Source organism: Dama dama, chromosome 1 (genome assembly GCF_033118175.1).
Source record: "Dama dama isolate Ldn47 chromosome 1, ASM3311817v1, whole genome shotgun sequence".
Taxonomy (NCBI): Eukaryota; Metazoa; Chordata; class Mammalia; order Artiodactyla; family Cervidae; genus Dama; species Dama dama.
In genome coordinates, this window is record NC_083681.1 from 50,631,434 (window position 1) to 50,655,546 (window position 24,113).

Genomic DNA, 24,113 nt, shown 5'->3' on the forward strand with positions numbered 1-24,113 from the left:
GAGGACTGACTGCTCAGTGGGTCCAGAATTCCCCTATCTCATCCTTCATTTCCTTTTACTAGAAAGGAAACAAAGAAATGAGCCTGCTGGGATGAACACACACACACACACACACACTCCCTACTGTATATAAGATGGATAAGCAACAAGGAACTGCTGTATAGTACAGTGAACTCTGCTCACTATTCTGTGATAGCCTATATGAGAAAAATTAAAAAAGAACGAACATATGTGCATGTATAATTGAAGCATTTTGCTCTACACCATTGTATAGCAAACATTGTACAACATCAACTATATTCCAATATAGTTAGAAAAGAGAAATGAGCCAGTGAGGACAAAGCCTTTTGGGGGCAGTGGGCAACCTTCCCAAGAGTATTCATCCTCAGACTGTTTTGACCATGAAAATACAATGTGCTTCTGTTCTATTTCATTTTAAAAATTAATGCTGGTATGTCCTCTTAAGTGAAGCTTGAGGTGATCCTCTTTTGGTCAGGATCTGCAGTTTAGGAGACTGCCCCAGGGGCCACTTTGAGCCTCCTGAGGCAGCCTTCTCCATCAGTAAGGATGAGACTTATCCCAGCTGACCTTTCCTCCTATAGCACGCGGGAGAAGGCTGTTCGAGAGCTGCTTACCCGGCACTGCCAGCTATTGGAGACCCCTGAATCTTGGGCTAAGGAGACCTTCCTGACCGAGAAGCTTTGTGTGCCCGCTGAATGGATTCATGAGGCCAAAGCAGTGCGAGCACACGTGGAATCCGACAAGCACCTGGAGGCCCTCTATTTATTTAAAGCAGGACACTGGAACAGGTGCCATAAACTCGTCATCCGGCACTTAGCTTCCGGTGAGTGCTTCAGACGAGGGCCTATGTCTCCTGGAATCACCCCCAATTCTTCAAACCTCTGAGCCCATGATAAGTCAAGCCAGGGACAGTGATCAATACAGAGCATGGCAGACTTGAATCACATCACACTTTGTAAAAGCTCCCTGTGCAAAAGATGCTTAGTGAGGGTGAGGGGCGGAGGTCAACAGCAGTATCTGTTATATCCCCATCTGCCAGGAATATTCTTGATGTACACTAACTGTGTTAAGCTCATTGTTTAGGGAGTTTCAATCAGCAACACCAGAGGTAGCTATTTGGGAAACTGAGCTAGAAATTCTTTACAGTTTCTTTAAGAGAATTTTGAAATATCTGCTGTAATTCTCAAGTATGACCCAACATAATTTTCCTTTTTTATCCTGTCTTGGAATTCTGCCATCTCCTTCCTCTGTACACTTTTGGTCAATATTTTGTTTCTTCAGATGCCATTATTAATGAGAACTATGACTACCTGAAGGGGTTCTTGGAAGACCTGGCACCTCTGGAGCGCAGTGGCCTAATCCAGGACTGGGACACATCCGGGCTTGTTTACCTGGACTACATTCGGGTCATTGAAATGCTCCGTCATATACAGCAGGTACATGAGCTCCTTAAACCATGGCCTGGTTCTCTTTTTGCCTAGCCCATAAAGCCATAGAGACAGCCAGAGGCTTGAGCAAGAACTCGAAAAGCTCACTGTCAGTGCAGGAGGGGTATTTTGATGAAGCAGATTTGATGTAGCTATTATGACAACTCTGTCAAAACTTGAAACATTTTTTTGTGGCTTATTGCCAAGTAGTGTGTAGTGGACATGCCTAAGACGTGTCCTTAGTCAGTCCCCTTCCCTTGTCCTCCCCTTTTCCACTAGTTTTAAGTGAGAAGCTTTGGGTTGAGAGATCCAGTAAAGATCAGAGATTTAGTGTAGATAATTTCTTCACATAATATCTGGCGTGTTTTAAATTGAAAGTGTTATGGGGGCATTCTGGTGACACCTATGAATGGATCTCTAATGTTTTTAAATGCGTAAGATATAAATATATAGGATTACAAAAGAAAGCGATTATATTAAGATACAATTATCAAAATATTAAAAACTTGTGCTGTGTAATAAGTGCTTTATTAACATCCTAAATAAGAAACTCTAGCACTGTAATTTTGAAATACTTAAAGCTGTAATACCAGGGAAGCCCATGGTATGCCTGCCAATGCAGGAGACGTGGGTTTGATCCCTGGCCTGGGAAAATCCCTTAGAGGAGGAAATGGCAATCCACTCCAGTATTCTTGCCTGGGAAATCCCATGGATAGAGGAGCCTGGTGGGCTACAGTCCATGGGGTCAGAGAAGTCAGACATGACTTAGCAATTAAACAACAACTGTAATGTGATAGGAAAGGAAGTGATTTCTGTCGATAACAAAGTCACAGTTCCGTTGATATCTACATTAATAATCAAGTGCTAATTCTTAGTTGAAGTCAGAAGACCTAAATTAAGTGCTAGTTTGGGCTCCACCTCTCACTGTTGTGCTCTTAAGTCAATACCATGTCTCTGACCCAGATTTATATAGATTTTTGGTGCTGTGTTGAAGCTTGCTAATTACATGGTTCATGAATGGTGATTTCACAACTTGCCGAGTCCTAGGCCCTATACACTATATTGCTTTCCTGTTGTGTATTGCTAAGATCCTGTCTTGTCTTCAGCAACTAGGCTAGATGGTGGGAACATGACATTGCCAGCCAGCTTCTTGGATTTTCCCCTCCCTCACCTCACTGTCGTTTCAGAGGTTTGCATAGCCAGTCTATGAATAGGATTGGAGTGATGGGAGTTCCTCTTGGCCTAATTGGTTTCCCTGCTTCTTTGTAGGTGGATTGCTCAGGTTATGAACTCGAGCAATTGCACACCAAAGTGACCTCACTGTGCAACAGGATAGAGCAAATCCAGTGTTACAATGCCAAGGACCGCCTGGCTCAGTCAGGTCAGCCTCTCACCTTCTCTCCCTTCCTGCATGCTCACTGCCTGTCTTTGTGATTATTATACTCCTGCCTCACCCCTTCATTTGGTGCTCCCTCTGTTCTTTTCTCCAGACATGGCCAAACGTGTAGCCAACCTGCTGCGGGTGGTACTGAGCCTTCAGCATGCCCCTGATGCAACCTCCGACTCTACGCCAGACCCTCAGCGAGTCCCTCTGCGCCTGTTGGCTCCCCACATTGGCCGACTCCCCATGCCTGAGGACTATGCCTTGGAGGAGCTGCGCAGCCTCACACAGTCCTACCTGCGGGAACTGACTGTCGGGAGCCAGTGAGCCCTGGGCTCCTCCCACCACACTCACATGCTTGTTCACACTCGCCACACAGAGGGCTCCTGCATCGAGTTGAATGCCCTGTTTGCCATTCTCTGGCTTGGCTGTGGAATCTCCCCTCCCTTCCTGCTGCCCAAGCAGCAACCTCCAGTTGTTCAGGGCTTTCTTAATACTAAACGTAGCATAAGGGCTTTTGGAACCCCCAAAAAAGGAGCCAAGTCTCTTTTTACCATCCTCAAGAGCCATTCTTTTTTTTTTCCTTTTTAGAAATGGTCAATAAAGCACCTTTGGCAGTATTCCCCAAAGAACCAGGGAATGCTTTTCCTCCCTCAGCCATTCTGAATCTTGTGACTCTCAATGCCAGCCTGCTACCCTGCTCCTACTCCTGCCCTTTTATCCTCGGACTCTTTAGAAGGAGTGGGGCAGGTGCTGGGACAAATGTGTTGACCTAGGACCTTCCTTAACAAGTGAACTATCCACAGAAGGAAGAGAATCTGTCTCTGGAGTAGGTTGATGATTTGCATGACTTTTGGAATCAGGAGAGGGTTGAACTGAGGAAGCAGAACAGGGTCTTTCTGACTCATTTAAGGTAGAAGTGAGTGCCTGCTAGGGAGCTGTGGGGCTTCAAGGCTTGATTGTTCTTCCTGCCTTGAATGTTCCTCGAACACCACAACTTCCCTGTGCAGGAGCCCTTGGTCTCGGACTCCATGTCTCTGGGAAACTCCCAGAACTCATTATGGTGCCTGGTTTTCAGTCATCTGGCAAGGCCTCCTGCCTGGTTTTGCCTGAAGAGTTTCAATGAAACTTGGTAGATCGGGTAGCCCTCCCTGTCCCTCCCATTCTAGCCCAAAGCGTTTCCCACCCTCCATCTACAGTCCCAGAAGGTAAAGCCCTCACTGAGGCAAGCAAGAAGCTGAACTTCAGGGACAGGCAGAGGGCCTTCGCTACACTGTAGCCAGCTATGGGGAGCCCCAGGTAAACCACCAGAGACTGCTGGTCTGCGGGCTATCACGGACAACATGGCCACGCCTGGGTCTTTATGCATGAAGATTATGTAAAAGTTTTTATTAAAAAGTATATATATATATATATATATATATATAAACAATCTAGATTATTTTCCTCTTTTTCTGAAGCTACTTTCTTAAATAAAATGAAATGTTTATAGCATACCTGGTATTGGCTTTCTTTTGTGTTTTCAAGCCTTGTTGTCCCAAGGAGCTTTATGACGGCCTTGTTTAATTTGCAGTCTAAAGGAGGAGACTGGCCATGGGTTAATGAGAGAATAGTTGCAGACTAGATCAAAGGCTAGGTTTATAAGGGTCCATTTGGGGGTGAGGGGGTTGAGATTGATGAATCCTGACTGCTGTACATTTATTTATTTATATGTGTTTGGACTCCCAATGGGGGATGGGGCAGGGTTTCAAATTGCCCAGTGGAATAAGTATTCAAAGCCTCTTTGCTCTTCTTCTCTGGGGTTTTTTAAACCTTGGCACTTCACCTCTGTTTCCATTGTGTAAAGGAGATAATGATCCCTGATATGCTGCTTCACAGGGCTGTTCTTAAGAGGGACCAAATGAGGCTGATGAGTAGTAAGTAGGTTGGTGGGTTGGTTCTGTTATTGAAGGTATAAGCAATTTCCAGTTAGGATTAGGCCAAAGATTTCTGGGACGCTGAGGAGATGAGAAAGCTGAGTAGATCTTCCAGGTAGCTGGGGCTTCCCTTTCATTTGGGCCCCTGAGGACAAGGGTTACTCAGCTGGGAATCTCCGTCACTGACTGTGAACCTGAGCAAGTGAGTCACGGAGCACTGCTGCCCTTCTGGCAAAGAATTTGTTCTGTTTCCTCACCAGAGGTGTTCTGTGAAAAGTCAATGCTATAAAAGTGCTTAGTCTTTAGAAGTGTTAAGAACTGAATATGGGCAGTATTTCCTCTTAGGACAGGTTTTTCCTTTTTTTTAAAAAAAAAAAAAACACCTCTAAATCAAATATTTATACTGCAGCTATGCTGCATCACAGAGAATAGACTCGCAGTTCAAAGCACATGATAAAGATGAACAATGCTTCCCTGGTGACTCAGTGGTAAAGAATCTGCCTGCCAGTGCACAGGTTCGATCCCTGATCTGGGAAGATCCGACATGCCACAGAGCAACCAAATGTGTGTGCCACAACTATTGAGCCTGTGTGCTGGAGCCCCAGAGCTGCAACTACCGAAACCTGAGTGCCCTAGAGCCCGTGCTCCACAAGACAAGCCACCACAATGAAAAGCCCACACACCACAGCTGGAGAGTAGCCCATCTCGACACAGCATCAGAGACCCAGCACAGATAAAAAGTTTTTCTAAAAAAGATGAACACTCTCTTCTACATTTCAAACTACATTGAAATATATGTTTAAAAATTTAAATTTCTCAAAAATATAAAAATTTGTCTCAAAACCCAACAGAGCTGTGGAATCCACAAACTCATACAAAATGCAAAATAAGTATTTCCTCAGCACAATGCTGGAATAATGCCAAAATAATGTTAACAGAAGCCCAGAGATTAAATGCAGGCATCAGAGCCAACATCTTTTTTAGATGTTTTACTCTGACTCATTTTGTTAATTTTGTATTTCTAGAAAATTATTTCAGATTTTTTATTTGTTGTCTCTTAACCAGTTCTCAGACTTAATGGTTTTACTGGAGTTCTACATTGTAATATATTAACTTCTGCTTTAAAAATTCATTTCCCATGCTTTCCTAAGGGTTTTTAAAAAATCTTACCATAGAAATTTTCACCCATACAAAGTAAAATGATGTCTTAATTTAATCTTAATCTTTACCCCAATTCTTACTCCTACCCACCCCAATGGCATTTCTAAGGGAGATCATCATTTCATCAATACAAAAGCATTCCTACCATAAATTTTTATAATCACAATACCATTGTTATACCTAACACAACAATAATTCCTGAATATTAACTAATATCCTTGCATTTTCAAACTTCCCCAGTTGTCTCAGAAGTAAAATTTTATTACAGTTGATTTGATTGAATCAGGATCTAAACGGCCCACATTTGGTTAAGTTCTCTTTTTAAAATGCCCTTTATTAGGACTAATCTCAAAAATATACAAGCAACTCCTGCAGCTCAATTCCAGAAAAATAAATGACCCAATCAAAAAATGGGCCAAAGAACTAAACAGACATTTCTCCAAAGAAGACATACAGATGGCTAACAAACACATGAAAAGATGCTCAACATCACTCATCATCAGAGAAATGCAAATCAAAACCACAATGAGGTACCATTACACGCCAGTCAGGATGGCTGCTATCCAAAAGTGTACAAGCAATAAATGCTGGAGAGAGTGTGGAGAAAAGGCAACCCTCTTACACTGTTGGTGGGAATGCAAACTAGTACAGCCACTATGGAGAACAGTGTGGAGATTTCTTAAAAAACTGGAAATAGAACTGCCATATGACCCAGCAATCCCACTTCTGGGCATACACACTGAGGAAACCAGATGTGAAAGAGACACGTGCACCCCAATGTTCATCGCAGCACTGTTTATAATAGCCAGGACATGGAAGCAACCTAGATGCCCATCAGCAGATGAATGGATAAGGAAGCTGTGGTACATATACACTGTGGAATATTACTCAGCCGTTAAAAAGAATTCATTTGAATCAGTTCTAATGAGATGGATGAAACTGGAGCCTATTATACAGAGTGAAGTAAGCCAGAAAGATAAAGAACATTACAGCATACTAACACATATATATGGAATTTAGAAAGATGGTAATGATAACCCTATATGCAAAACAGAAAAAGAGACACAGATGTACAGAACAGACTTTTGGATTCTGTGGGAGAAGGCGAGGGTGGGATGTTTCAAGAGAACAGCAGCGAAACATGTATATTATCTATAGTGAAACAGATCACCAGCCCAGGTTGGATGCATGAGACAAGTGCTCAGGCCTGGTGCACTGGGAAGACCCAGAGGGATTGGGTAGAGAGGGAGGTGGGAGCGGGGAGTGGGATGGGGAATACATGTAAATCCATGGCTGATTCATGTCAATGTATGACAAAACCCACTACAATATTGTAAAGTAATTAGCCTCCAACTAATAAATGAAAAAAAAAAATAAAATAAAATGCCCTTTATTTGATGCAGTACCTGAGATGTTCGTTGTTTAGCATAGAGGGCTGGGGCTTCTAGATTTGACTGAATGTGCCTCTGCCTCCCTTACTTGGTACATACCACTGGTTAGATCTAGAGACTTGATTAGACTCATGGTCCTTCTCATTAGTGGTGCTGTTTTTCATCACTTGGGAAGACACTATCTTGCTGTCCCACTTTTAGTGATGTTAAGATTGTTGACTCAGTTGTTAGCCTCATTTATCCTTTATAAAGTTTCCATCAAGCTTCCACCTAATAATCATGACCAAAATTCACTGTTTCATTATGACACAGTCTTTATTTTTTTATATATGATTCAGTATTTTCAAAAGTGAAAGTGAAAGTCGCTCAGTCTTGTCTGACTCTGCAAACCCATGGACTGTATATTCTGGCCATGGAATTCTCCAGGCCAGAATACTGGAGTGGGTTGCCTTTCCCTTCTCAAGGGTGTCTTCCCAACCCAGGGGTTGAACCCAGATCTCCCACACTACAGGCATATTCTTTACCAGCTGAGCCACAAGGGAAGCCCAAGAATACTGGAGTGGGTAGCCTATCCCTTCTCCAGTGGATCTTGCCAACCCAGGAATCGAACCAGGGTTTCCTGCATTGCAGGTGGAGTCTTTACCAATTGAGCTATCAGGGAAGCCCAGTATTTTCAAAATAGAGGCTTAAATCATTTATTGTTCAGGTGTTTTTCTTTTTTTTCATAATGGCTTTTAAAAAGTTACCAATTTTTAGAATTATTTTTTCAAATTGGCATTTTCACCCCAAAACACTATATATAAGAAATATTTCAACTTTTTTTTTCAGGTAAACATACCAATTTTCCTATAACTGATTCAATTTATACATGTGCTATTTCCATGTGTTTTGAAGCACTCTTGAATTTAGCCTTTATTTTGCTCTAGAGGTATTCTGCTGCAAAATGTTATTTTTTTTTTCAAAATGTTATTTTTAAGTGTAATTTGAGTGTAAGACAACCTTGTGCCCCCAAAAGTTTGAATAACTGCTGATGAAAATGGTACAGAAAGAACAATGCATCTTTTACCCCACACCCATCCCTACACCATCTACCACTCACTCTTGTGTCCTGCTGTCCACCTTTGTTTTTGTTTTGTTTGTTTTGGCCCCACCAGGGATCAAACCCGTGCCCCTTGCACTGGAAACATGGAATCCTAAACACTGGACCCCCAGGGAACTCTCATTGTCTCCCCCTTTGGCAAGTACAATAATCCTGGATTTTATTAATTATGTACAAACTATTTTTTAAATGATTATATGAGGAAATTCACTTGGTGTGCAATTGTTAATTTTAACACATACAGATTTGTATAACCACCCCACAGTCAGGATACAAAAGGTTTCATTACCCCAAAGTCTTCCTTTTCCTATCTCCTTACAGTGACCCTCTTCCTAGCTCTTATTCCTGGCAACCTGTTCTCCTTCACTATAGTTTTGTTTTTATACAATGTAATGTAAATGGACTCAAACAATATGTGATTTTTTTTTTGGTATCAGTTTCTTTCACTTCGTATAATATTTGCAGGGTTCATCTGTATTACGTTGTTGTTGTTTAGTCTCTAGGTCATGTCCAACTCTTTTGTGACCCCATGGACTGTAACCCACCAGGCTCTTCTGTCCATGGTATTTCCCAGGCAAGAAAGAAAATTGTAGTGGGTTGCCATTTCCTTCTCCAGGGGATCTTCCCAACCCAAGGATCAAACCTGAGTCTCCTTCACTGGCAGGTGGATTCTTTACCACTGAGCCACCAGGGGATCCCCATCTGATAGCATATATTAGTACTTCATCCCTTTTTAAAAAGAAAATTTTTATTAAGATTTTATTTTTTTAGAGCAGTTTTGAATTCACAGCAAAACTGAGTGGAAAGCACAGATATTCCCCCAAAACCCCTTGCCCCAGCACATGCATAGTTTCCCCCAGTAGCATTGTGTTAGATTTGATGAACCTACGTTGAGTGCATATCAAAGTGCATAGTTTACGTGTGATGAAGCTTAGTGTTGTCAGTCTATGGGTTTAGACAAATGTATAAAGACATGTATCCATCATTATGGTATAGAGAGTCTTCACCATATATAGCGTACAGAGAATCTTTTCACTGCTCTAAAAATTCTGAGTCTCCTCCCATAGTCTCCTGAAACTCCTGCCAACTACTGAACTTCCCACTATCTTCATAATTTTGCCTTTTTCAGAATGTCATATAGTTGGAATCATATAGGATGGAGCTCTTTCAAACTGGCTTCTTTCACTTATTAACATGCATTTAAGGTTCCTCCATGTCTTTTCATAGCTTAATAGCTCATTTCTTCTTAGCAATGAATACTAAATGTTCTATTGTTTGGCTTTACCAGTTTTTTTATTCACTCACTCACTGAAGAACATTTTGTTTGTTTATAGGTTTGGCAATTATGAATAGAGCTGCTATAAACATTTATGCATGAACTTTGTGACCATAAAAGTTGTTACTTCTCTAGGCATTGGGTTCCTGGGCCATATGGCTAAGCATATGCATAATATTCCAAAAAACTGCCAGACCATTTTCCACGGCTGTGCCATTTCTGCATTCTCAGAACCCATATATGAAAGTTGCAGTAGCTTCACAACCTCTCCAGCAATTGGCATGGTTAATATTTTTATTTTAGCTATTCTAATAAATATAGAGTATCTCACTGATATTTTAATTTGAATGTCTCAAATATATAATTATGTTCACCACTTTTCATGTGTTTATTGGCAGTTCTTATCTTTTGTTTGTTTAAATGCCCAAATTCCTTTGCTCAGTTTTTTTTTCTTTTGTGTGTGTTCTTGTGTTGTTTTTAAATTTTTTGCTCATTTAAAAATTTGATATGGTTTATTACTGTTCAGTTTTGAGAATTTTTTATAGGTTCTGGATACAAGTCCTTTGTTGACTATGTGATTTGTAAATATTTTCTTCCAATCTCTAGCTTGTCTTTTCATTCTCTTAATAATGTTACAACCCCTGCCTTTTAATTAGTGTATTTAGGCCATTTACTTTAATGTAAATATTGGTAAGTTGACTTTAAGGTTGTGAAATGAAAGTCGCTCAGTCGTGTCTGACTCTTTGTGACCCCATGAAATTCTCTAGGCCAGAATACTGGAGTGGGTAGCCAGCCTTTCCCTTCTCCAAGGGATCTTCCCAACTCAGGGATCAAACCCAGGTCTCCTGCTTTGCAGGCAGATTCTTTACCAGTGGAGCCACAAGGGAAGCCCAGGGATACTGGAGTGGGTAGCCTATCCCTTCTCCAGTGGATCTTTCCAACCCAGGAATCGAACTGGGGTCTCCTGCATTGCAGGCGGATTCTTAACCAACTGAGCTATCAGGGAAGCCGACTTTAAGTTTAACACTTTATTATTTGTTTTCTGTTTGTTTCCTGATTTTGATTCTTCTCTTTCTCCTCTCATCTCTCATTTCTTTAGTGCTGGGTCTCCCCATGCTTTCTAGTTTCTCTTTCTGAGACTCCAATTAAATATATATTTAACACATTCTTTCACATTCTTTCCTGTTTCCTAAACTCATTTTCTTTTTGTCTCCCTTTGTTGTATTTTGGTAATTTCTTCATCTGTCTCTGAATTCATTAATTGCCTCTTCATCTGTGTCTAATATATTAATTTTAATAAATTAATAAAAATTAAATTAATTAAATATATATTTAATTGGAGTCTCAGAGAAACTAGAAAGAATGGGGAGAGAAATCTACCTGCTCATTCTTAAATACTGTTCATTCTTGACAGGCCACTTGCTCTTTCATTTTTCAATCCTCATTTATTTCTTAAATCATATTACACATACTTTGGTGTTATTTTTAAAGTCACTCAGTGGTGCCTGACTTTGTGACCTCATGGTCTGTAGCCCACCAGTCTCCTCTGTCCATGGAATTTGATCCCTGGTCAGGAAATTAGATTTGACATGCCAACTGAGAAAGATCTCGCATGCCTCGACTAAGACTTGGGTACAGTCAGATAAATAAGTAAATATTTTTTTAAAAAAGAACTCAGTGAAGATGACAGAGCTGTAGGGACAGTTGCCATCCACAGGCCCTGTCCCCTCACACCTCTAAGCCCCAGTCTCCTGCAGATTCTGACCCTGAAATCTCCAACCCCCCTAAGCTGGGCCTGAGCTAAGCCTGAGTGCTACCTTACAGAATTTGAATAATTCAGGACCCAGTGACCTGAGGTGTCAGTTTCAGTTGCTCTGTTCCTATGGACACAGGTGTCCTAACTCTGTAATTAAGCTAATAAAAGGAAAAGGGGGCTGGGCCTGCTGTCCTGTGCCTCGGAGGGACAGAGTCCTGGCCCCCCGAACCGCTGAGAATACACCAGGCTCACCCAGAGTCAGGTGAGGGGAAGGCCATAAGGAAGTCCAGGGGGCTGAAACAGAGGTAGGAGAAAAGAAGAGAGTGGAAAAAGGAAGACCAGGGTCAGGGAGGCAGAGACCAAGAAGGAGTTATAGAGGGACGGAGAACAGGAAATAGAGAGACGGGTTAGGGGCAGAGAACAGGGCAGAGGCCAGGAGAGGCAAAGACCAGCAGAGAAGGAGAAATAGTAGATGCCAAGCCCTAAGTACTTAATTCCAGGGCAGGTACAAATAGGAGGGTGCGGTAGCTGGAAGGGCTGCAGGGCTCCCTGGAGGTTAACGGGACCCAACAGAGACCCCGGTCTTCCTTCTGACTTCCAGGGATTGTCCACACCACCCTTGCCAGCAGGGCCTGGCGCTGCCACAGGTCAGGCCAGGAGGCTCACTCCCAGAGATCTGCCCCTCCTCTGGCTGTGGCAAGGCCATGGGCCCCGGCAGCCACCACCTCAGCCTCGGCCCCTCTGTCTCCAGCCTGGGCCTTCTGCTCCTGCTCCCACTCCTTCCAGGTATGAAGCTCAGTAGACCGGCCCTGGCTTCTCTGGGCATTGCTGTTCTTCCCATCCTCCCCACATCTCTCTCCACATGCTCTCTCTTCATTCCTGTGCTGGGAAAAAGCTCTATTTGGCAAGTTTGGAAGAGTGGGAGCTGAAGAGGGCAAGATGGGGCTTGCCTAGCTGGGGTGGGAGCAGTTGAGGGGGGAGCCCTCAGGGATAGGGTGGGAAAAGCCAGGGGGACCAGATCGTGAAGGGTGAGTTGGGGCTTTATCTAGCAGGCCTGGGGAGCCATGGCTCAGACAGTAAACAATCTGCCTGCAATGCAGGAGACCCAGGTTCCATCCCTGCGTCAGGAAGATAGGTGCCCTGGAGAAGGGAATGGCAACCCACTCCAGTATTCTTGCTTGGAGAATCCCATGGACAGAGGAGCCTGGCGGGCTACAGTTCACAGGGTTGCAAAGAGTTGGACACAACTGAGCAAATAACACTTTCGCTTTCTTTCAAGCAGCTACTGATCCAGTCGAATTTGGCTCTTTAAAAGCTTGATCTCTCAGGAGCTTCCCTGGCGGTCCAGGGGTTAAGACAGCATTTCCAATGCAGGGGCCATAGGTTTGATCCCTGGTTGGGGAACTAACATCCCCCATGTGATGTGGCGCCTGGGACTCTTGTGGTCTAATGGGGCCCCTCCAGCATCTGTGGCAGGGCAGGCAGAATCCAGGTCCTTAGGAAGGGGCAGGTGGAGAAGAAACCCATCAGCCTTGCTTCAAAAGACAGTAACTATTCACACCACAGCCTCGCTGCGTCTGTCCCCGGAGACAGGCAGGGAAGAACTAGAGACAGAGAACCGGGACAGTCAGGCAGCTGTGAGACAGTGAAGGCACTGACAGGGCGTCAGTCTTGTGGAGAGTAGAGAGTGTGAGCCAAGGCCCCTGCTCTGGGGCCTCCATGGACACCGCTTCTTACTGGTCCTCCAGAGTGCTTGGGAGCCGAGGGCAGGCTGGCACACAAGCTGTTCCGAGACCTCTTTGCCAACTACACAAGTGCCCTGAGACCTGTGGCAGACACAGACCAGGCCCTGAATGTCACCCTGGAGGTGACACTGTCCCAGATCATCGATATGGTGCGTTGCTGTACAACCATGGAGTGTGCTGGAACGGTTGGAGGAGGACGGAATGGGAAAGGGATGGGGAACGAGGAACTTCCCTAGCGGTTCAGTGGTTAAAACTCCAAGCTTCCACTGCAGCAGAGCATGGATTCTGTCCCTGGTCAGAAAACTAAGATCCTGCATGCTGCGTGGCAAGGTTAAAAAAAAAAGAAAAAAAAAGGAATGGGGGATGGGAGACTAGGATTACTCTCCAAACAATTCTTTCCTGGAAACATTAATATACAGCTACCAAGTGTTGGCTATTAACCATTGGGTGGCCACAATGTGCCCAATACTTGCACACTCAAGTTCCTGACTAGCAGAGATTACCACCCATGTAACTGCCAAGGAAACTCAGGCCCAGAGGAGAAGGTCCTGCCAAGGTCACACAGCAAGACTGTGTGGGGACTGGACTGTGTGGGCAAGTCAGGTCTGGGGGTGCTGACCAGAGTTCTGCAGTTGAGTGCGCACACACAGGGTAGGATGTGCACAGACGTGTGTCCACATCTATACCCACTCTCTGCCCCTAACTAGGATGAGCGGAATCAGGTGCTGACTCTGTACCTGTGGATCCGACAGGAGTGGACAGATGCCTACCTACGATGGGACCCCGACACCTATGGTGGTCTGGATGCCATCCGCATCCCCAGCAGTCTCGTGTGGCGGCCGGACATCGTACTCTATAACAAGTACTGCCTGCCCAGGCCCTTCCCCTCCATCCCTCTGGAGAGATGCCCTTGGCTCTGGGGATGCATTTATTTCCCCATCCCCCACACCAAACCTGACTCTAGGGTGCCCAGTAAGCTTTGCCCTGGGAGCCTTCTAAACTGCCAGGAAGGTGTCAGCAATGGTGGCTGTGTGGTGCAGTAAGGCTTCCTGACACCACAGTTCATGGCGAGGACCTACTGGAGGGACCTCACAGCCCCTTGATAGCACCCCCAAGCCAACCCAGGCTGAATGTCTCCCAGGAACCCTCTGTGTGGTCCAGGACTAGTTCTATATCCCTCGCAGCCAGGGTTCTGGGGCACACGTGCCTCTTTATGTCACATTTCACCCTTCTGGGCCTGAGTCCCTACATTTTCCCCAGGGCCCCTCCAGGCGCTTTGCAGATGGCCCCCAAGAAAGGCTACCGTGCACTCCGCCTCCCCTTTAGGGCTAGACTTGTCTTGTTCTTGGCCCTGTAGGCCCTGGCCCCATTAGGCCTCCAAAGACACAGAGGGCCCTCTGTGAGTCCCCCAGAGGGTTGGAGTCGCACCCCCTCCAAGGGTTAGCCCCGACATCCAACGCCGCGGCGCCTCAGGGAGCCCCCACCCCCAACCCCTGCCCGCAGGGCGGATGCGCAGGCCCCGGCCTCTGCCAGCACCAACGTGGTCCTGCGGCACGACGGCGCCGTGCGCTGGGACTCTCCGGCCATCACGCGCAGTTCCTGCCGCGTGGACGTGTCGGCCTTCCCGTTCGACGCGCAGCGCTGCGGCCTGACCTTCGGCTCGTGGACACACGGCGGGCACCAACTGGATGTTCGGCCGCGCGGCGCCGCCGCCAGCCTGGCCGACTTCGTGGAGAACGTGGAGTGGCGCGTGCTGGGCATGCCGGCTCGGCGGCGCGTGCTCACCTACGGCTGCTGCTCCGAGCCCTACCCGGACGTGACCTTCACTCTGCTGCTGCGCCGCCGCGCCGCCGCCTACGTGTGCAACCTGCTGCTGCCCTGCGTGCTCATCTCGCTGCTGGCGCCGCTCGCCTTCCACCTGCCTGCGGACTCGGGCGAGAAGGTGTCGCTGGGCGTCACTGTGCTGCTGGCGCTCACCGTCTTCCAGCTGATCCTGGCCGAGAGCATGCCGCCGGCCGAGAGCGTGCCCCTCATCGGTGAGCTCCGAGGGCCTCAGGGTGGCCAGGGAGGGGCTGGCAGGGAGGTTGCCCCCAACCCCGGGGGCTGGCGCACGCGGGTCTCCGCAGGTGTCGGGGCTGTAGCCCGACCTGCCTGGGTCAACTGAGAGGTCCTGCAGAGCATTTTGGGGCCCGGCCTCGTTCTGAGATGGAGGGGGAAGAGAGAGGCCCCTTCCCGGGAACATAGCCCTCCCTTCACTTGTAGGGGCGGAGGAGGGAGTTGGTCTTTTTTGGATTTTTAATTTTATTTATTTATGGCTGTGCTGGGTCTTCACTGGTGCATGAGGGCTTTCTCAAATTGCGGAGAGTGGGGGCCACTCTTTGTTGCGGGTCCTAGAGCACGCAGATTTCAGTAGTTGTGGCGCAGGGGCTTAGTTGCTCGGCAGCATGTGGAATCTTCTTGGACCAGGGATGGAACCCATGTCCTCTGCATTGGTGGGTGGATTCTTATCCACTTGTGCCACCTGGAAAGTCCAGGAGTTGGTCTTTACTCAAGGACTTGTTGGAGGATGATCGACATTCCCCAGTATTAGAATAATAGGCGAAACGTCTTATGTACTCACTGCATGCCAGGCATTCTCTTGAACACTTGACATTTATTAACTCAGGGGAGCAGCACCACAGACCTGTGTGCATGTGTGCTAAGTCGCCTCAGTCGTGTCTGACTCTGTGTGACTGTAGCCTGCCAGACTCCTCTCTCCATGGGATTCTCCAGGCAAGAATACTGGGGTGGGTTGCCATGCCGTCCTCCTGGAAATCTTCCCGACCCAAGATCGAAGTGGAGTCTCTTATGTCTCCAGCATTGGCAGGGGGTTCTTTACCACTAGCCCCACCTGGGAATCCCCCAGGAAGGTTCTGTTGTAACTTGCCCAGGTCATGGTGGTTCTATTTAAGAGTGTGACTTTCAAGGCACTGTGGGTGAGTCCAGGCTTTAGCAGTGAAGGCATCAACCAGGGAGCAGGAAGCTTCTGAGAACCAGATGTGGGGATGTGGGAGGAGAGCTCTTGGCCCTTACCTCCTTCCCACTTCCTTCCATTTTGCTTCGAGGGTCCTGAGAGCCTGATGGGGGATGAGCTCGTCTCTCCTTGTGTTCAGGCAGCTTTTGGGCCTCAGTTCTGTTTCTGTCTTTCGCAGGAAAGTACTACATGGCCACCATGACCATGGTCACCTTCTCCACGGCGCTTACCATCCTTATCATGAACCTGCATTACTGTGGTCCTAGTGCCCGCCCCGTGCCAGCCTGGGCTCGGGCCCTCCTGCTAGGACGCCTGGCACGGGGCCTGTGTGTGCGGGAACGAGGGGAGCGCTGTGGGCAGTCTAGACCACCTGAGTCATCCCCCAGCCCTCAGCCTCCTGACAGAGGCACTGGCCCCCCAGCAGGCCCCTGCCAGGAGCCTCGGTGTCTGTGCCGTCAGGAAGCCCTGCTGCATCACGTGGCCACCATCGCCAACGCCTTCCACAGCCACCGGGCCGCCCAGCGCCGCCATGAGGACTGGAAGCGCCTGGCCCGTGTCATGGACCGTTTCTTCCTGGGCATCTTCTTCTCCATGGCTCTGGTCATGAGCCTTCTGGTGCTGATGCAGGCCCTCTGAGTCCCAGGGGTCTCTGCAGCCACAGCACCTCCAGATGGGGATGGATCAGCCAGGCCAGGTGGTGGTCAGCCCTCAGGCCACCTGGTATCTCTCCACTGGGCCTCAGAACCTGGGACATCCTCTCTTCAGCACTACTGACTTCACGGACCAGGAGTATTCATCGTCTCCTGCATACTCTAACCTCTAAAGAAAATCAGAGCTTGCTGTTCCCCTGATTTCTGCAGAGGAGGAACTCTAAAAAGGGTCAAGATCGAAGTGCAATTTGGGAGGGACAGAACTGAACTTCGGTGCTGAGTGTAGGCACTTTCAGTGGGGAGCGTGCAGGCATGACAGCACTGCCCCATTTCCTGTCTTCTCTTCCTTCCCCTGTGGCTACTGTTACAGAGACTTGGTCTAACCTGACCCTGTCTAGGGTCTCAGAGAAGGTGACTGGGGATTCAGGGTTCCTGGTCCGCTTCCCACAGCAGGAGGCCACATAAGGACTTGGCCCAAATCTCCAATCATAATAAAGTAATGTGTGCCTTGCACCTCCTCCATGTCCTGTCTTACCCTTAGGCTCTTGGTGGTAGAAGTTAGGAATCCAGCCTCTTAGGGACCTCTAGAGGACCCATGAATCAGAGTGGAAATTACATCTTTGCTGACAAGAAAATGATTGCCATTTCATTGAGATCCCTAAAGCTCTCTCTGCTGTTTTCCTGCTCTCTCCTCTCTGGATTTAGGTCCAGTCCATCCACTTTCTCCCTGTGTGGGCGTCACACAGTGACATCCGGAGAGCTTGAAGGTGCCCAAATAAGGGCAGGACAGGGACCAGCCAGTCACAAGATGTTTGTTCCTTTCTGACTTCCATGTGTTTTCTGGTACCACCTGCGTACCTCGGGCATGGTCCTCATGCTCAGAAGCTCATAGTTGGAGATGGCAGACCAGAGGCAGGGCCCCTAACCTAGCAAGGAGGAGAGGTCAGAGAAGGCTTCCTGGAAGAGCAAAGAGCAGCTATCCAGCTGCACATGGGAGGCATTTGAGTAACATCAGTGAATACACGGCCAAGTACTTTTCTCCCCAGTCACCCACCTCCGAACTACTATAATCTATCTCCAGGTGAGTGATTACCTGTCCTGCAGTCCCCCCACCTCTCTTCAGCCTCTGACTCCTAGAACCCTGGGAGAGGCTCAGTCCCCACATTTTCTTCTTCCTGCTAGCAGGCCTGGCAGTCGCCAGAGAAGGTCCCAGAGTTTCCTGTAGATGGAGTTCCCCGAGATCTTGGCCACACTCAGAGCACGCATGTGCCTGACATCCTCATGTTGGGCAGAGGCGACAGGCAGGGCTGTTCAGTGGCTGATGGATTAGAGGAGGCCCGGACTCTCTGGAAAGACCTCCCCAACGAGGAACCAGAGCAGCAGTAGAAGGGACCAGACTGCAGGAATGGGCCTCTGACCCATGGCTGCAGGGAAAACAGAAGCAGAGAGATTCAGGGACAAAGTGAGGAAGAATTTAGGGAGAAAGGTAGACAGAGATGAAGAGACAAGGAGAGTCCCAGTTCCCTTTCCAGAGGTCATTAAGTCTATGCCCCAGCCTCCTGTTGACACAACTGAGGCACTGCAGGGTGGGATAAAGTGGAGTAGAGATCTGAGTGGGATATGGTGATGCTGATCTTTGCTCCTCTGCCCAGACTCTGGTGGGAGAGGCACTGGTGGAGGGGGGTGAGGGGTGGGGAGTGGGAATCCTAAACTTTCCCAGTGCCTGAAATGACATTATCAGAACTCAAGCCAGGTTGGAAGCTGGAGACTTGGCTGGTCTCGATTCTGCCACAGATGACTCTGTCATCTGGAGCAAGTCACTTCTGTCTCTGGGCCTCACTTTGTTATATAATGAGGCCAGTATTTCCTGTCCCACCTCCTTCCAGTTGATGACTGTGCAGTAAGGACAACATGAGGTGCGGGCCAGCCTGGTGTGGTGGTTCAGATTTGGGCTCCAGGGCCAGGTTATCTGGGCCCCATCCCTTGCTAGGTCTGTGTGTGTGGCCAGTTGCTTCACCTCTCTGTGCCTCTCTCTCTCATCCGTGGAACAGGTTTGATGAGATTATCTGCACCATCGGATCACGGTGAGGACTCATGTGCCCGGAACCCTGAGTGGTATTATGTGGTGGAGAAGGGTGAGAGCCAAGAGGAGGCTGAGGCTCCTTCCTGCCCACTGCTCTCAGAGCCCTGAGGGAGGAGGCAGGACCCCAGGGTGAGGAGCAGCTGTGATTTCTTCCCTGGGAATGGCTTGTTCCCAGCTGGAGAGGTGATGCGTCAGGCAAGCCCTGGGCTAGCAAGTGTTCAAGAGAAGAGAAGAATCATGGCCACAGAGAACCTGGGGACTATCTAGTCCAATGTGCTTATGATACAGATAGGGAAACTGAGGTTCAGAGAGGAAAGATTGGTCTCAGAGTTGGGGCAGAGCCTGGGTTAGAGCCCAGGTCTCCAGCACCCATGACCTGACCTTGACCTTGGGAGGCAGTCTGAGGGAGTTCTGAGCACAGTTACAGACAGAGGGCTCCTCAGCGGAAGGAGGAGAAGGCCTGGGGAGGACTTTGTGGAGTGGCCCTTCCCACTGTCACCTCAGTGCAGCCTGGAGCTCTCTGGGGTCTGATCAGTCACCTCCTGTGAAGGAGGGGCCAGCCCCAGGCCCGGGTGGAGGGGAGCAGATCTGTTAGCTCGCCACGTATACACTCCACGTATCCCACATATACACCCTGTGGGAAATGTTAGCAACCCCTACAGGTGTCTGCTTAAGAAACTCTACTTTTTTTTTTTTTAATCAAAAGAAGGTTGTTTTTCATTTAAGGGGGATGTTCACCCAGGAGTGGGGCCCAGACCCAGTGCAGTCAGCTCATCTCCAAACAGAGCCCCGCCAACGCCTGCAGCCCTTACCTGAGCTATCCAGACGGCAGCGCTCAGACTTGCACTGTTTGTCTACAGGAAAGAAACAGCAGAGAATCAAAGGCTCAATAGCTCTTAGGACAGAAAGGGACCCCAGAGCCCCTCCCTGACTTGCTCTCAGAGAAGCTGGTGCCTTTTCCCCTGATTCTGCTTCCTTACAGTGGGACCACCCTCACTTGGGTTTGCCTAGACCCACGAGCAGCGGGGCCAGGAAGGCCCCAGTCCTCAAAGCCAGGGTGGTCTGGGCTCTCCTTCTCCCTTGGCCTGTAACTTTGCCTCCATGCTGCACCCACTGCTCCTTCTCCCAGCCAAGGATGGGCTCGTTTATGTTCTTTGCCTGTCTTTGTCACCTTCCATCAACTCATGCGTGCTTGTGATCCTGTTCACGGTGGGATCTGAAGCCACACTGGACCTACTCCCACTTGAGATGTGGTCCGTGGATCCAGCCAACAGCCTGCCTCTTACTAGGAAACAGCCTCACAGTCCCCTGGGCATCCTTCAGCCAAGACCAGCAGCCCACAGCGCCTTCAGAGACTAAGGACTCAGACTCATCCTCATGATTACTCCTCTGCCTGGTCCTGGGATGATGGAGAGGAAAGCACCCGAGACCTGCCAGAGCCCGAGCTAGAACTTAGGGGGATGGCACCCAAATGCTGTCTCACCATCTCACCATCACCTTGACCCAGTACATGCACAGCCCAGGGTTTCTGATCAGTCAAAAAAACACACTCCTCTCGGAAAACAGGGATGGGGGCCCCACACTCATTTCTGGCAACAGATTCCATATGGGAGAGAAGCCTGATCAAGTCTGTTTGGCTTTCAAATGGCCAAAAACACCTGTGCTGGTCAGAAAACCTTCCTCAGTCTCCCAGCAGGCAAGTGGCCAGCTCTGGCTTAGACACCACCAGGGTAAGGAAGGTTATGTCTCCCCTTGGATGGAAGGGGTGGAGGGGCTGGGGAAGGGTGAGGTCCTCCTCACTGATTTTAATATCTGTGTATGTGTGCCCTGAAAATGGGATGGGGAAGCCCGCCTTGTGCACAGCTGCTGGCTGACCCGTGCCCTCTCACCTTTGATGTACTCGCAGTTATATGTGCTGCGCTTGCCCACGGCCCGGAGGTAGATACGAGAGGGGCCCTGGGCCGGCCTGCTGGCGTTGATCACCTGGAAGGTCTCGAAGGGAGGGATCAGCACCTCCTCCTCCCCAGGAAAGAAGGAGTAGCCCTTGATGGGGGCCCCAAGGCAGGTCCAGATGCCAAAGAAAGTGTCTTCCCCAAAGTGCTGGGCCGCAGCATTCTGCAGGGACGCAGAGGCAAAGCCCCCCAGCCTGACAGTGGCCCCAGGCCCCGCTGGCCGGAAGCGCAGGCCCTGCACCCCTCGGAACACCTGGTGGCACTGGGGTGGACGCTGGCTGCTGCTCAGCAGCTGCAGGGCTTCGGTCAGCAGGAAGTGAAGTGTCTTAAAGGAAAAGTGCTGGAGGTAGTGGGCCCGGGAGCGACCCGCCTCACGCACGGCTGCGTTGAATTCTTTGTGCAAGGGGCTGTTGGCCGTGTAAGCCAGGAGGGCCACCCCATGCTCTTCTCGGAAGCCCAGGGGGGGGAGCAGACGGGTAGGGCTGACGCCCCACTCGGGCCCCCAGGCCTGGCGCTCCCGCCACTGGCTGCTTGCCTGCACCCAGCCATCAGCGTACACTTTGTTGGCCTGAAACTCTGTGCGGTTGAGATCCGGGAGAGCAGCCGCCATGGCTGCGGCACAGCCAGCATACTGGTCATCAAAGGAGGCCAGGGCCATGTCTAGGGGCATTTCTCGAGAGAGGAGGTCTCGTCGTATGACGGGGTGGCTCTGGGCCTGTGAGAGGGGGAGCAGCAAGGATTGAGAGGTTAGGCCCCAGGAGAACAGGAGCCCTGTTATCCAGCTCCCCTCCCCCCCTCCACTGAGCTGAGAGAGACAAAGGGCCCCAAACACACTTGAAGGGGAAGTGAAGTGAAAGTCGCTCAGTCGTGTCCAGCTCTTTGCGACCCCATGGAGTATACAGTCCATGGACTTCTTCAGGCCAGAGTATTGGAGCAGGTAGCCTTTCCCTTCTCCAGGTGATCTTTCAAACCCAGGTCTCCCGCATTGTAGGCAGATTGTTTACCAGCTGAGCCACAAGGGAAGCCCTGGAGGGGAAGGGGATGGGGAACTACCAGCAGTGGAGGCCCCGAGACTGGGCTCCAGGGCTGTCCCCTCAGACTCAGCCATCCCCAAAGGAAACATCCGGCAGAGTTCAGAAGCCAGCAGCTGGGGCATGGGGACAGCAGAGGATGACTGTACCTGGAGTTCTTCCATGAGGCCCATGGACACAAGCAACAGAGATATGATGGCAGGGCTCTGCATGTTGGAGATGACCCTGATCAAGTCACTCTCTGGGCCTCAGTTTCCTCACCTGGAAAAAGAGAATCTGCACAGTTCCATAAACACTAATTGGGACTTCCTGGTGATCCAGTGGCTAAGACTCCACTCTCCCAATGTAGGGGGCCCTGGTTTGATCCCTGGTCAAAGAACTAGATCCCACCTCTGCAACTGAGAGTACATGTGCTGCAACTAAAAAGATCCCACATGCCACAGTGAAGGTGGAGGACCCTGTGTGCCATGAGTAAGACCAGCGTAGCCTAAATACATAGACAAACAAACAAAAAAACCATGAATTGATACCTGGTCTGGGTCACTTACACTGCTTGGCACAGGGTCACAGCATAAAAATGGAGGCTCAGAAGAGAGAGAGGACCCTTCTTGCTGGAAGGAACATAGGAAACTTCCTGGAGGAGGCAACATGTGACTAAGGTCTTACAGGATAAAGAGGAGAATAAGGCTTCAGTCAATGGAGGTGGGAGAGAAAAGACTGAGTCTGGAGAGGGAAAGATGTTAGGGGCAGCAGGAATGGGAACAGGAAAGGTACTGGAGGTAGGAACTCTCAGGATGTAAAGAGTGAAAGATACTTTTTCTAGTGTGGCAGGTGCAGGGTGGGAATGTTGGAAAGCTTGGGGTCAGTCCTGAAGAAGCTTGACTTCCACAGTGAGAGGTCTGGGCTTCCCTTCATGGGGGCCTGAGGCTGGAACAGGGCAGATCCAGGAGTGGTCAGCTGGTGAGGCCACAGCAGGACCCCAGGGACAGGCTCAGAGCAGGGCTCCAGGAAAGCGTCCCAGCTTTGGGTCAAGATTGGAACAGTTTCCAAGTTGGTGGTGCTTCTTTATTTCTATTACCAAGTAACGCATGTTCATTGTATACGAATGACTCACAACGTCCAAGGCCCCCATTTCCTCCTCTCCCTCCATGTCCCCTTCTCACTATTACACAGGCCTGCTGTTTTCCTGGTAATGGGACCCTTCAAGACCTTTTTTGATGTACATACAAATAATATAATATTTAAGTATATATACACACATAGTTTTCTGTGTGCAGCCTATTTTTGGTTTTCTTATTGTCACTTTTTTCAAAAAGAAAAAGGAAATATGCTTACACATACATGTTCTACAACCTTTTCAAAGGAAACAATGTACCATAAACTTCCTTCCATGTCATACATGCATATCTACCTTGTTCGTTATAATGGCAGCATGGAATTTCATAGTAGAGTTAGTCCATAATTTATTTAACCATTTCCTTATTGACGGACACTTAGTGTTTTTTCCTCAGTCTTTGATATTAAACGTGATATTGCAGTGATCAGTTGTGTATATAAATCCTTATCTACTTGTCTGCATATTTTTAAAGGAACGATATCAAGGTGATATTTAAAGTATTTGAATAGTGTTCCTTTAGATAGCCACTGCCAAGTTGCCATCCAAAATGTCCCTCTTTACCTCCCACCAACAGTGGACAAAAGTGCCCTTTTCTCCAAGTCTTTGCCAACACTGGCCATTATGAATCTCTTAATTTCCATTTAACTGGTGGGTGAAAATGGTATCTAGTTTCTAATTTACCTCTTGGCTCACTAACAGGATGAATCATAGTGTTATTTTTGGGGGGAGGAGCACACCTGAGGTGTAGCCTGGCATGCTGCAGTCCTTGGGGTCGCAAAGAGTCGGACACGACTGAGCGACTGAACTAAGCACCCAAAAAAAAATAACTTTATGATTCATCCTGCTAGTGAGCCAAGAGGTAAATTCCCCAACTTGGGATGGCACCCGGGCCCTCAGCAGTGAAACTGCAGAGTCCTAAGCACTGGACTACCAGGGAACCCCCATAGCTTTATTTTTTAATATTATAAAGTTTTAAGTTTCAAAAAGGTAGTACATTTTCATTTTTCATAATTTATAGTGCACAAGTGAAATGTCCTTCTCTTTGATTCCTCAACCCCATCCCCTCTCCCCAGAGGTACCAGTGTTGCCATTTC

At 48.4% G+C, this 24,113-nt stretch overlaps 3 protein-coding genes across 6 annotated transcripts in view; 2 read left to right on the forward strand and 1 right to left on the reverse strand.

The window, feature by feature from the left end:
- Positions 1–4,133, forward strand: part of NUP98 (nucleoporin 98 and 96 precursor) — a 91,757-nt gene extending 87,624 nt beyond the window's left edge. For all 4 annotated transcript variants that reach the window (XM_061149052.1, XM_061149061.1, XM_061149070.1 and 1 more), the window contains 4 exons: positions 603–844; positions 1,303–1,457; positions 2,718–2,829; positions 2,939–4,133. In XM_061149052.1, the coding sequence (XP_061005035.1) occupies positions 603–844; positions 1,303–1,457; positions 2,718–2,829; positions 2,939–3,156 (727 nt within the window). In that variant the 3' untranslated portion in view covers positions 3,157–4,133. The remainder of the gene's footprint in view (positions 1–602; positions 845–1,302; positions 1,458–2,717; positions 2,830–2,938) is intronic.
- A 7,999-nt stretch (positions 4,134–12,132) lies between these two features.
- CHRNA10 (cholinergic receptor nicotinic alpha 10 subunit) lies at positions 12,133–17,140 on the forward strand. The gene is made up of 5 exons (XM_061147513.1): positions 12,133–12,214; positions 13,177–13,322; positions 13,881–14,035; positions 14,677–15,209; positions 16,365–17,140. Exons 1-5 carry the CDS (start codon positions 12,133–12,135, stop codon positions 16,820–16,822), a joined length of 1,374 nt encoding a protein of 457 aa, XP_061003496.1. The 3' UTR covers positions 16,823–17,140.
- A 1,022-nt stretch (positions 17,141–18,162) lies between these two features.
- On the reverse strand, positions 18,163–22,169 carry ART1 (ADP-ribosyltransferase 1). Its single transcript, XM_061139678.1, has 4 exons — positions 22,052–22,169; positions 20,809–21,586; positions 19,732–19,773; positions 18,163–18,260 (listed from the first exon to the last, which is right to left on the reverse strand). The coding sequence occupies exons 1-4, from the start codon at positions 22,112–22,114 to the stop codon at positions 18,163–18,165; spliced, it is 981 nt and encodes a 326-aa protein (XP_060995661.1). The 5' UTR covers positions 22,115–22,169.
- Between the last annotated feature and the right edge of the window lie 1,944 nt (positions 22,170–24,113).

Excerpts from the sequence above, each read along its gene's own strand:
- CHRNA10 (XM_061147513.1), top strand. The coding sequence starts at position 12,133 with ATGGGCCCCGGCAGCCACCACCTCAGCCTCGGCCCCTCTGTCTCCAGC. Across the intron at positions 12,215-13,176 it reads CCTGCTCCCACTCCTTCCAG|AGTGCTTGGGAGCCGAGGGC; the intron begins GTATGAAGCTCA and ends CTGGTCCTCCAG. Across the intron at positions 13,323-13,880 it reads TGTCCCAGATCATCGATATG|GATGAGCGGAATCAGGTGCT; the intron begins GTGCGTTGCTGT and ends GCCCCTAACTAG.
- ART1 (XM_061139678.1), bottom strand. The coding sequence starts at position 22,114 with ATGCAGAGCCCTGCCATCATATCTCTGTTGCTTGTGTCCATGGGCCTC. Across the intron at positions 21,587-22,051 it reads GCCTCATGGAAGAACTCCAG|GCCCAGAGCCACCCCGTCAT; the intron begins GTACAGTCATCC and ends CCCCTCTCACAG. Across the intron at positions 18,261-19,731 it reads CTGCCGTCTGGATAGCTCAG|CCATGGGTCAGAGGCCCATT; the intron begins GTAAGGGCTGCA and ends TTTTCCCTGCAG.